Here is a 13,513-nt window from a genome sequence, read left to right on the forward strand (position 1 = left end):
CATGGCTTTGCCATTCATGTGAACATCAATGAATATAATTTTTTTAATCAAAAAATCAAAACTGTGTACTCTAAATATTGAGAGAAACTTGGGAATATTAGGTTTTTTGTGCATTTAAGATGGGCACATAAGAAGCAGCATGCAAGAGGACAAACTAGGGAGTTCCTGTTGTGGTTCAACGGGTTAAGAACGCGACTAATATCCATGAGGATACAGTTTGATCCCTGGCCTTGCTCAGTGGGTTAAGGATCCTGCAATATCACAAGCTGCGGTGTAGGTCACAGAGGCAGCTTGGATTTGGCATTGCTGTGACTGTGGCACAGGCCTGCAGCACAGCTCTATATACTGCAGGTGTGGTCCTAAAAGGCAATAATAATAATAATAATAATAATAATAATTTTTAAAATAAAAAGAAATAAAAATTTTAAACAGAATACAAACTAGAATATTGGCTTGGCAACCAGCTACATGAATTAGAACAATAAACTGGACCACTCTGAGCCTCCACTTTGTCATTTATAAAATAGAGTTAATACAGTATCACAGAATCCTCATGAGGATCGAATGAGATCATATATATAAAGCGTCCTAACAGGTTTAGTCTGTAGTTGATGCTTAATAAAGGCCAGTGTCCATCCTCCCCCTCTCCTCCTGTCCCCTTCATAAGCAGGGACCAGTAAAGTGTGAGGCCGGACCTGAGGGACTACAGTGAGTTCATCTTCCTCTCCAGCATTTTGGAAAAAATTAGTGGCCACTACCTTTTGCCATCAAAAGTCAGTCATGTTATCATTTATTTTACTCATTTTACTCCTTTGTTCACCAAACATTTATTTTAGCAAGTGCCTTTTAGATGGAGGACTGACTTTCTGAATCTAGAATATGGTTCCACAAAAACTGAAAACTAATACAGTGAAACTAAGCCACAACTCTGAAATGGGGGAAGGGAGGGAGAGACAGAGAGAGGGAGCGACCTCCCATCTGCCACATGATGACCTATAAATATTGACGACTTTAGCAATTTTCCCAACCACTCAGAAAAGAGCAACTTGCTGGAGAAAGGCTGCCTGTTTTAGAGTTGGCTGGGGGTGTGCCAGGGCAAATTCTCCTTAAAAACAATGCACTATGGGCCCCTTCCAGGTGCCTTGATAGAACCCTTCATATTGAGCTACCCTTTCAGAAGTTTGTCTCCTTCATGCAAATAAGGCTTGGATCAAACTGAATTGACTAATGGCCACCACACATGGCAAAGAGGACAGCAATGTTTGGGATAGCTGATTTATGAAAATGAAGACAAGGGCAATGGCTCTGCTCAGACTGTGAAAAAGTCTAAACACATTTGCTCCCGTGAACAATGTTCTCGTGTCCCCTTCACCAGATGGGCTGCTGGATTTATGATGGGATGTGTCACAGATACACATCAAGATAGATGGAAACTAGGAGTTCCTTTAAAGCCCGCCTTTGGGATCTGAAGGAGAAAGCTGTCCTCTCATTGGCTTAGCATTGATAGAGTTGTATTCCTGGGCTTTAATAGATGATTGCAATCAATTTCAAAAAACAACATAAACTGCTTTTAAATAATAATTTTTTTTTTTTTGTCTTTTTGTCTTTTTGCCATTTCTTGGGCCACTCCCACGGCATATGGAGGTTCCCAGGCTAGGGGTCTAAACGGAGCTATAGCCGCCGGCCTACACCACAGCACAGCAACGCTGGATCCGAGCCGCGACTGTGACCTACACCACAGCTCACAGCAACAACAGATCGTTAACCCACTGAGCAAGAGCAGGGATCAAACCCGAAACCTCGTGGTTCCTAGTCGGATTCATTAACCACTGCGCCACGACGGGAACTCCTAAATAATATTTTCAACATTTCCTAAGTAATGATCAAGGCTAAGCAATGATTGGAGTTCCCACTGTGGCGCAATGGGATTGGCAGGGACTCTGCAGCACCAGGACGCAGGTTGGAAACCCAGCCCAGCACAGTAGGTTAAATGATCTGGCATTGCAGCAGTTGTGGCAAAGGTCGCAACTGTGGCTAGGAGCTGATCCCTGGCCCAGGAACTCAATATGCCATGGGGTGGCCAAAAAAACAGGGGAAAAAAAAAAAAAAAAGGCTAAGCAATGATTACGCAAAACTAACAAGTTTGAACTTCACTTGCTTTTACTTCCTCAGCCTACCCTCTCCTAGTTAGGTGGCCTGGTAGGTAGCAGGGACAAGAAGCAAAGGAGCAAGAAATCTCCAAATTGGCTGAATTATCAAGGATTCACCCAGTAAGAGCTGAGGATAGCATTTACCACCTTCCAGTGGTAAGAACCTTGTGACAGAAGAAGCCAAAGCTCAAAGCCACTTGCAGCAGTGGTGGGAAGATGAAAATCAGGGCAGGGCCCTCTGTCTTCAGCAGCCTTTACCACCATTCCCCATGTGTTCTGGCTCCTCCGACAGCTCCGTGGGCATCTCTAAATCACGACATAAATCTGCAGCCAGAGAAGCACACTTTTGAGACTAACCAGAATTGCTTTATTGTAGGTATAAGAAAATGATAATCATGCTTTTATTTATTATATAGCCTGTGATGCTGTATTCAAAGAGCCTTGTCATGCACCCTTGTAAGTTACATAAGACAGATATCCTGCCCCCTTTGCAAATAAGACACAGAACACTTAAGGGACCTGCCTTCAGCCACGTAACTAGCAGTGATGATAATTTACCAAGGGCTTGCTATGTGCCAGGCTCTATGCCAAAAGCTTTACCCACATTTTCCCCATGAGATAAATTCTGTTTTACAGGAGAGGAAACTGAGGCTCAGAGAGGTTAAATAACCTGCCTGAAGTCCCACAGCTAACAAGGGACAGAGCTGGCACTGAATGTGCATCTGCTTCCAAAACAAGCTCTTACGTATCTAACCAGACTGTCAGATGAGAGTCACTATGACGACATTGGATTATGCCTAATTAGTTCTTTTACGTGGACAAGGACAGAGCAGGCAGGTATGGATGGACACGCGGCATTGCTTTTATCTTAATATTAATTTGTATATTTCCATCCCCTTTGCTGTCACACTGCCCTCTACCCACAGGCAAGCAAAAGCAAAGACTGGAGGAAACCACTGTCCAAGCGCTGCAGACAAAGATTTCTTTCCCTGCTTGCAGAGCAGGTTTTCAGGTGCCTAAACCCCTGACCAAGGCAGAGGGAAAACAGAGGTGGCACAGGAGTAGCTAGGGAGAGAGTGGAAAGTGTGGGAAGGACGGGACAGTCATCTGGGGCAAAGGCTCCACCCCAGGGCCCCAGACTCACCCACAGTTCCCAGATGCGGGGGGTATGGGAGATTCATACCTAAAGTGCCCCCTTGGCCAAGTGGAACTGTCTCCTCCTACAGGAACCTGTATGTGGGGGGAAAGGGGGTCCACTCCCCAGTCACACAGTCTAAACTAAAGCCCCCATCCTTCTTCCTACCAGAACTACCCTCCTACCCACAAAGTTCAAGCAGTTGAAACAACACTCAGCTGCTTAAGCCTGCAACACAAATGCACTTCTGGTCCAGTTCCAATGATGGCAGGAAGGAGGGTGGCAATTCTCAGTTTTCCACCTGTGCTTATCACGTCTAGTCCTCACAAGTCCTTGTCTGAGGACAAGGACAGGATGAGGTAAGGTGCCTATAGTCCACGGGCTGTACCTTATTTACTATTGTTCTCATTGCACCTATTGAGTTCACGCAAACACACACACACCGCCACATTTCAGCCCACACTTTACCCACAAAATATTTCCAGCCCTAATTTTACATCAAGCAGCAGAATGGCATAGACAACTGGGCTGGGGTGGGGGGGTGGCGGGGAGTGCCATTAGGCAGTTTTGCTAAGCATCATTTCAATCAGCTATTTGAGGATACGGTGCTAAGAATCCAGGGAAGTAGGCAGCGTTTATCAGAATCACAAAAATTAAAGGCTAACCCCAAGCCCCCATTCATCTAGGTGGGTCAGCAGGCAGGCAAGAAGCCTCTCATCGGCTCTCCACCCAGCCCCCCCCGCACCGCCCCCCCAGCCCTGTGCTCAGTGAGGCCTCTCCTTTAGCTGCCAGCTCGCCCAGAGCTACAGTCCATTAGCATTCCTATCACTCCCCGCCACCCAAGGGGAAAAACTTCCAGCTGCCTCGGACTTAAGCATCACCCTCGGCACCATAAGCCTGAGCCTGTGCATAATTGACAAGGAATATGTTGATAAGGAGTGGGACTGTTCCAAGTTTCTGAAGGATAACTAGGTAATTAAAAGAAAAACCTAATTTAAGAAATTTCGGAAGAAATGTTTTTAAAACTCTCTGGCAACATCTTTTATGGATTATTCTCTTTCACAGAGACTTCCCTTTTGTCTTTAGTTTTCAAAGCCTGGGGATAGATAGCCAGTGCTCCAGGGCATCCACCATCCCCAGCCTCCTCTGAGGGTAACTTTAAAAGACCTGGACTTGGAGTTCCCATTGTGGCTCATCGGTAACAAACCTGACTACTATCCGTGAGGACGCAGGTTCGATCCCTGGCCTTGCTCAGCGGGTTAAGGATCTGGTACTGCTGTGAGCTGTGGTGTAGTCACTGATGCAGCTTGGATCCTGTTGCTGTGGCTGTGGCATAGGCCAGCAGCTATATCTCTGATTTGACCCCTATCTTGGGAACTTCCATATGCCACATCTGCAGCCCTAAAAACCGAAAAAGCCAAAAAAGCCAAAAAAAAAAAAAAAAAAAAAAAAAAAAGGTCCTGGACTAGAGACAGAGAGGCCAGAGAGGCCACATCGGTTGCCCTGCAGGGCTCATAAGAATGTGAATCTTCTCAGGTCCAAGCACCTGGTGACTTCTTGGTCACAATTTAGCACAGTGCCTTCTGAGGACCCTGACACCCTGGTCAGCAGCCGCCCTTACTTTTAACGGGCAAAAGGCCTCAGAGAACACCAGGAGTTCTCAGGAACACGGATGTGCTGAGAGAAAATCAGTCCCCACCATGCTGCCTGCTTCTGGCTGCAACGCTTCACTTCCTGGCTTGGTTTAAAATCTTACAATGAGCCAGTCAGCTGCCCAAATGCATCCTGAGACACAAGCAAACATGTGGAGCTCCACCACCACACACCAGGAGGCCCATCACCTCCCACTGGACAGCCTGGACCAGCATGTTCTTCATTCCGCACGGCCCCCTCTCCCCAAGGTTGGCTTAACATTAAATTATGGCCCCACTCCTGTAACCTTTATGAAAATCTCTGAGTCTTAGTTAAAATGAGGCTGATAATGTCAATTTCATAGGCTCTTCCAGGGAGAATGGGTACTTTCAATGCAGGATCACCTCTAATCCACGCCTCCTGCATTGCCCCACTTGGTGACATTGAACTAACTTGGTCTTCTCCAGCTCGATTTGTTGAGGGCTTCTCTTTCTTCCTTTCTTTCTCCTTTCCTTCCTTTATTTCCTCCCTCCCTCCTCTCCTTCTTCCTTCCTTTTTTTTTTTTTTTTTTTTTTTTGGTCTTTTTAGGGCTGAACCTGTGACAAATGGAAATTGCCAGGCTAGGGGTCAAGTTGGAACTGCCTGCCAGCCTATGCCTGCATTACTGCTGAGCCACAACAGGAACTCCTGCTGAGGGCTTTTCTAACCTCAGCTATCGGACCTTGTGATCTCCCCCCAGTCCAATCCTACTTATAAACTGAAAACAAACACAAGTCTACCCTCCAAGAGCTTAAAGTCTAATAATAGCACACATAGATGCAAAATTACAAGTCTGACCTATAGGAGAAGCACACAGTGCCAAGACCATAGGAGAGGGTACCTGAGTGCTGATGGAAATGTGAGGAGTCCAGGAAGGCTGAGGGTCCAAGAGTCCAATGAGCAGGATTATCTTCGTGGAGCAGAAGGAAAGGCGTGTACCAGCGCTTGGGTAGAAGAAGGCATCTCAGACTGGGGTGCAGAGGCTGAGGAGGTGTCAGGGAGGAAGATGCTAGAAAGGAGGGTGGGGGCTAGATCACAGAGAGCCTGAAGGTGGATCAAAGCTTGGCCTCAGTGGTAGCCATCACAGACGGCAAATGATGAGAATCAATGATCAGAATTAGTTTGAAAACAAATCAGCCAGAAAACACTTGCCTCTCTTATCCTAGCATGGAAAATGGACTGGAGAGGGCCCAGAGTCATCTAAGTGACACAGATACAAGCAGGTCACTACAGAACTGCCCAGGGAAATAGGTTCCCAACGCGGAAAAGACAGAGAAGAGCTTCCGGAGTGAATTTTAAAACAGAGCCATGGACTTCCTGTCGTGGCGCAGCAGAAACAAATCTACCTAGGAACCATGAGGTTGCAGGTTCCATCCCTGGCCTCGCTCAGTGGGATGGGATCCAGCATTGCCATGAGCTGTGGTGTAGGTCACAGACTCGGCTCAGATCCTGCATTGCTGTGGCTATGGTGTAGGCTGGCAGCTGTAGCTCCAATTAGAGCCCTAGCCTGGGAACCATATGCCACGAGTATGGCCCTAAAACGAAAAAAAAATCAAATAAAATAAAATGGAGCCAGAGTCTGCCAGGTCACAAGGGTGGTGGCCTTAGAGATGGGAATGAGCATTCCAGACAGAAGAATAGCAAAAGAGAAGAAATGGAGGTAAGGAGTGTTTCCAGGGACAGACAGGACAGGAAGTTGGAGCGTAAAGAGTGAGATGGAGCGTGATGAGAAATAAAGAGCTAAGAGGGAGGCTGGCAGAGACCAGGCAGGAAGACCTCCTTCCCCCACTGTAAGTCCTCATCCAGCAAGTTATCAGGAGCCACAGACGGGTTTAAGCAGACAAGTGATAGGATCGAGTTTTATTTCTGGTAGATGATGGCATCAGGAGGACAGAAAAAGGGATGTGGGGAGAGACAGGCAGATTAGTTACCTAGAAGGCTATGCATGCACACATTAAAATACTCTGCAGATATTAAAAACAATTAAAGTTGGAAAATCCTTATGGCTTCATGCCGAATACAAGGCAGTATGTATCATATTATCTCATATATGTCTTTGGATATATATTGCACAAAGACTGGATGAAAGAAATCAAACGTTTAACAGGATTAGATAACAAAGTCGCAGGATAACAGTTGATCTTTGTTTTCTTCTTTGCAGTTTTTTGCATTTTCTATAATGAGCGTGTGTTTATGAAAGCTCATGATTAGAAAGAAATAAAGATGTCAATGACATGGAGTCAGCATGAAGGGTCCTAGCAAGCGGATAGCAACAATTTACATTTCACAAGTGCCTGACATTTAGTGACCCTAAATCTTAAGCCACAAGATAAATATCATTCTGTGTTCACAGAGAGGAAAATGAAAAACAGGGAAGCAAAATGATTCATTTAACATGACACAAAGGGCTGGGAGGCCGAAGCAGATAGGAACTAGGTAGATGTGTGTACTCTTGAGCCGGGTCGATTCTTCTTGCTGAGAAATGATTTGAACAGAACAGATCATGCACAATCCAATAATTAAGATAGCCAAAATAATTAGAACCAGCCCAACAGACTGCATGATTATCAGCCCACGTCAATAAAGCAGTCAATCCAAAGCTGTGGATAAATAAGGCTGCAGGCTACACTGCTACAAAGACTGTAGTTCCTGACACAGAGACTGTAGTTCCTGACACTTGAGTATGATTATGACAGTATTTTTCTAGATATGAGGAGGGGCCAGCCTCCGCAGGAAAGAAAGCAGAAGTGGCTCCCGCACTGTGCCCATCCTCATCCTTCCCAATGGTGTTAAAAGACAGGAAAAGGCTGACACTAGTGACATGCAATGGTGGCACATTTAACCCCCATGCCCAGAGGGGTGGCACTTACAGTTCCTTTCTCTAACAAATGATCATCTCATGGCTGTTCCTCGTACCTCCTGCACCCCCAGGAGTTCCATAAACACAACCCTGGATGAAGCCACAGCTACAGATATCAGACCTTCCTGGCTCCCCGCTGCTTAGGATGAGCTCCCACCCCCCTCCTGGGCAGGGAGCTGTGGTCCCAAGATAGAACCAGGCTTGACTGCCTTTCTTCCACAAGCCCCCAGAAAACACAGTGAAGAGAGCCCCTTGGGAGACCTGTCCATGTGATGCCTATTTCTTTCCTTCTTTGTATCTATCTATGTATCTATCTCAGAAAACCTTAGAGAAACCCAGTGGTATTTTTTAATATGGATCCAAGAGGCTAAAAGAATTCTCTTGGCTTTGTTGCATGGGAGAGGTGAGACCATGGAGAGGGAGGATGGAGGAGGTAGGAGGCTTCCCCAAATTGCTAAACTTGCAGATTAAAGTGCAAATGAGTCAGCGGCCAAGTTTATGCTGTGCTGGAGGACTCTGTATTTTTCGAGCTAATAGAGCAGCAGTTACCGTAATCACACAGGAAGTGAATAACAAATTTACATTTTCTTGATCTACCCGCAAATGATCTTGAGGATGGACAGAAGAACAATTAACTGGAAGGTCAGCATGCACGGGTCCTAACTCAGCCTTGCCACTGCCAATCCCCTGTATCTGCTTTATCTAAAGAAGGCAGCGATAGGCCGTCATGGTGGAGAACGGCTGGCAAGCCAAGGCTGTGAACAGGATGACTGAGTGGGATGCCCTGCAAATGAGACCTGGCCCTGCCTGTCAATCACCTGCACATCTTCCCCTAAGGTGATCCTTTTCTATTTCTGGGCCCTCTTGGTGTCCCTTGGGCCAGGTCATTCCTTCTCAGCTCTCATTCTATTCTCTCCTCGAAGGAGGATGGCTGCAAAGCTAACATCATCCCATAAATAGGAAGTGCCAGACACCTTGGTACTGAACTTTTCCAAGGGTCGCTTATAGCCACACAGAACACCCCAAAGACCTCAGGGATGTCACTACCTGAAGAAGTCCCCAAATCTTCATTCTCAGGGGTGCCTCCTGAAACATCACCTAGAGATTACTTGCCCTAACTTCTGACCTAATTCCAATTTGCTTCATCCACGACCCCCTGTTCCTAACCCATTAGAAGCAGCAATACAAAAGGGAACAGACAACAGAAAGAGGAGAAAATGATATTTAGGAAAGCAGCAAGCATAAAAAAAATCAGAACTGGCACAATCATTTTTGTGAAAAGGATAATATACTGCGTTGTTCAGCTCTGAGGCACATAGTTCCACACACCTCTCTCTATTCCTCAAGGGCACCTGGGTATTACATCACAGTTCATAATGACAACCTTGAGTCATTCAGCAAAAGTGAAATTTAGCACTCTTTCTGAAGGCAGAGATGTGCATAATGATTGAATAAGTATAATCCATCCAATTGGATAAGAACAAGCTTTTGAGGCACAGAAAGGTAGGTTTTTAGCTATCTAGAAAACTCCCTCTTTCCTTCCCGATCCTCTAAACAAATCCTAAAATGTAATAATTTGGAAAACTCTTTGAAATCGTGGAGTCCAACATTTAAAATGCAAAACTGAGATCTAGAGAGGCTTAAATGACTTGCAGAGGTCCCCCAGGCGGCAGAAAAGCCAGGACCAGGCCTGTCACTCCCAGTTCCCAGGGCTGCTCATCACCCCCACCCTCCACCTGGACACCTTGCCCTCCTTATAAACAAATGGTATGAGCAGCAGGCCCAGTGCTATTCCCCTCAATCACATACGCTTAGTCAGAAAACGTGTCTCCTTTTTCTCTATGTTAAAACTGCTTTGAGTTACGTGGAAGGAATTTGCTGTGTTAAATTAAGATGCCTTTTCTTACGAATTCCATGAATATCATATGGCTTCGACAGAGTAATTTCAGTTTCCTAGTTCATAATCTCCCATGGATTTTATAAGACTCTTCCTAGTGGGACTGTTTGTAAGGGGAAACAAACAAACAAAATTCCAAAAGAATGAAGAAACATTCTAAGAAATATATTCCCAAATCAAGAGACTAACATTGAGACCGTTGCTGTGATGACTTTCATTCTTCATGGAATGGCCTCTCCCCATCTTCCCCATCACCATTCAGTGCAGTTTTGCTTACTTGTTTTGAACGGGTTTTTGTTTGTTTGTTTGTTTGTTTCTCTCTCTCTTAGATAACCGTCTGAGTCTTCCAAATGACCAGGATGCTTAGGATGGGGCAAAGGTCAGGTGGTACACTCCGCAGCTAAGACCATATCCATGCTGACTTCTGGAACTCACATTGTCTCTCAGAGGAACCAGCCTGGGAATGAAGCACATGTTTGGGCTCCTCTACCTCATCTCTGTGCTGTGTGGAAGGATTTCAGGAAAAACAACTGGTCCAATCAAGCATCCAAAGTTGCGCAGCAGATCTGCCATTATAATCACCGCCATGGACAGCTAAAGAGGTCTACCTGGGCACATCCTTTCATCTACATAAAGGAGAAAATTCGGGGTCAAGGAAAGTCATATCATGCTCGAATGTTTTGAATAGGGCTTTCAGTGAAATGAACTATTATGCCAATTATAATATGTGTTAAGCCACCTAAAATATCATGTGGGGGAAAAAAACAACTGAATAATCAAGATTCATAATGTGAATTAAAGTGATCAAAAATAACTTCCAGGCATTTAACACAGTGCATTATTAAATTCAGAAAACGCATCTCTAAAACTTTTGAACAAAATGAATCATAATAGATAACCGTAGATTTTTCTTTGCCTTCACATGGATTATGAGTATTAAATACTCTCGTGAAGCAAAAAAAGGAATAAAAGGAGGAGTTTTTTTCCTGTGAAGAAAAAAACAGTATGTGATTTTTTTCTTTCATCAAATTCTTGCAAAACTTCTTCAGAGAAATTTAAAATGAGCAAGTAAGGCAAAATTTAAATTATCCCGTGCAATTTTCTAAAGAGGACTCCTTTTTCGCTCTCTATTATAAACTCTAACTTCAGTTCCTAAAATCAGATATAACTTACTATTACCAATTCCTTGTGAAATTACCTAAGAAGAAAAAAATTATACAGTTAAGTCCTTCCAACCAAATGGCAAACACTGCTCCCACAGAAGCGAATTCCTGGAATAATATAGAAAGTCCCGCTTCCTCCTATGAAACCCTCAGGAAATGAAAAAGAAAATTAGCAATAAGAAAGCATGTCACATTCAAAAGAGCAAAGGAGAGACATGTGGTGAACCACTGAAAAGAGAAAAAGGTAAGCAGGTCCTAATGCTTACCTGCTTCTAGAGAGAACTGACCTTTTTCCAGCCTTACACTTTGCTGAGTTAATTAAGCTGCTGTTTTCTGGGCATCCTATAATTACAGCCAGTTAAGGCTACAAGAGACCCAGCAGGTTACACCAATCCAACCTCTATATTTACAAATGAGAAAATGAAGATCTGCTGAGGTGAGGTGACTTGTCCAAGGTCACATATCTAGTTAACAGCAGAGGGAAGAAGGTGCCCCAAGTCACCTGACTCCTGTCACCTCAATAAACTGGGAAATAAGCTTGCTGAGAGGGAGATCATTTCAGCACACCAGAAAAGCCACCGGTCTCTTGGAGAGCTATCACAGCTTGGAGAGGCCGAAAAAGCACTCTCGAACCCCACACGGTCCTCCAGGCTTTTTTCAGCACACAGGACGGATGACACAGCATCAGAACAGCTCAGTGAAGAGCCTGATGAAGGGCTGCCACCAAGAGCTTTCCGTGACTCATTCCAGCTTTCTGCTAAAAGGAACTGTGTCATTGGACTTGCAAGAGTTTTACTGAAAAACAGAATATGTAATAAGCCAAACCTGTACAAGGAGGAGTTCCTGCTGTGGTGCAATGGGTTAAGAATTTGACTCAGTGGCTTGGGCCACTGTGGAGGTGCAGGTTTGATCCCTGGCCCAGTGCAGTGGGCTAAGGATCTGGTCTAGGTGGCAGCTATAGCTCAGATTCAATCCCTGGCCTGGGAACGTCCATGTGCCACAAGTGCAGCCATAAAAATGGAAAAAAAAAATTACAAAACTGTACAAGAAAAAACTTGGAATAAACTTGGGAAAACACTATCCATCTACTGAGTTCCTATTTGAAAAACCACCCAACTAAGTCCTGCGTGAGAAGAGAGACAAAGGAACAGTTCCTTGAAGGTAGGGACTCCCTGTGGGATATAAGCACAATGACAAGAAAATGGCAGTAATAATGTAATCCTTTTGTTAAGGATTAAGAACATTTTATGAGGAAAATCCTCCATAAAGAAGCATCCTGTTAATTTTACACTGACTTTTTGAATACTTGGAAAATAAAAGCACCCATAAATGCTTTTTTTTAATAAACATATACTATTACTGCTTTTTTAAAAATGCCAAATACCTTGTCTTCTTTGACGTATTAGCGTCCTGGTCTTTGAAAGCTTAGAATAATTCTCTCTTCTCCTTGCCCCTGAATTGAATGAGAAACACTGGAATGAGCAAAAAAGAATGGACCAGATACAATGGTAATTTGAATCAATCCAGTGCAATTTTGTCAACAGCTATTCTATGGGAAGATCGCCATGTGCCAGATACTGATCTGGGTGGCATCTGTCCCTGACCTTAAGGTAGAGGGTAACATGGGCAAGGAAACAAACCACAGTACCATGTAGAAAGTACTATAATAGAGCTATGTACAAAGCACACTGGGGTCCTAACTAATAAAGCAATTAATTCCACAGGTAATGAGAGGCTAAGGGGAGAGTCAAGGACATCTAGAGAGGAAATAACAACGGCACTAGGAGGCTTTCAAGGAAGAGTGCTCAGATGGATGAGAGGCAGTGGTATTTCAGGCAGAGGAAAGAAGCTCCTAAAGGACACAGAGCGAAGGGCACACATGCTGAGGGAAGAACAAATGGTCTGGTAGAGCCTGATTCTATATTTCATAACCAGAAAGGGAGTTGGAGCCATAGCATAAAGGCTTTATTACGACCTCCTAAGAAGTCTGGACTTGTAGATGTGGGCAACACAAAACCATCAGAGATTTTTGTTTGGGTTTCGTTTCATTTTGAGCACATTAACTATTTGACAGTGTGCAATTCCGTCTACGGCCATACCACCCCCAACATGCCTGATCTCGTCTGAAAGTGTGCAATTCTTTTTCATTTATACACGGCACAACCATTCCCATGACCTAACTCCTGAACATTTCTATCAACCCACAAGACAACCCTATATCCATGAAATGGTCCCTCCGCATTCCTTCCTCCTTGAGTTCTGTCTCAATGGATTGGCTTATTCTGGATTTCACATAAATGGAATCACACCATTCTTTCCCGTCTGTGTCTGGCTTCTTTCCCTTAGCATAATGTTTTCACAGTTCATCCATGTTGTAGCATGTATCAATACTTCATTCCTTTTAATGGATGTGGGCAATAATTCTATTATATAGATACAGACCATTTATTATCTGTTCATGAACAGCTCACCTCATGCATACTGGGGTTGCATCCACCTTTTGGCTACTGTGAACAGTGCTGCTATGAATGTTCATGTATGAGTTTTTGTTTGAGTCCCTGTTTTCCATTCTAGGGTATATTCCTAGGAGTGGAATTGCTGGAGCATTTGGTCAGTCTATTTTTAACTTATTGGGGA

At 44.3% G+C, this 13,513-nt stretch overlaps 1 protein-coding gene across 8 annotated transcripts in view; it reads right to left on the reverse strand.

The window, feature by feature from the left end:
- Positions 1–13,513, reverse strand: part of TMEM178A (transmembrane protein 178A) — a 273,146-nt gene that overhangs the window by 27,930 nt on the left and 231,703 nt on the right. For 2 of the 8 annotated variants that reach the window (XM_021088341.1, XM_021088343.1), the window contains exon 2: positions 12,261–12,329. The exons of 5 other annotated variants lie outside the window; for them this stretch is intronic. In XM_021088341.1, coding sequence (XP_020944000.1) covers positions 12,261–12,329 — 69 coding nt within the window. Of the gene's footprint in view, positions 1–10,148; positions 11,790–12,260; positions 12,330–13,513 lie in introns of those variants that run through there. One more of the 8 variants, XM_021088346.1, reaches the window with a different exon arrangement.

Source organism: Sus scrofa, chromosome 3 (genome assembly GCF_000003025.6).
Source record: "Sus scrofa isolate TJ Tabasco breed Duroc chromosome 3, Sscrofa11.1, whole genome shotgun sequence".
In the NCBI taxonomy this organism is placed as follows: domain Eukaryota; kingdom Metazoa; phylum Chordata; class Mammalia; order Artiodactyla; family Suidae; genus Sus; species Sus scrofa.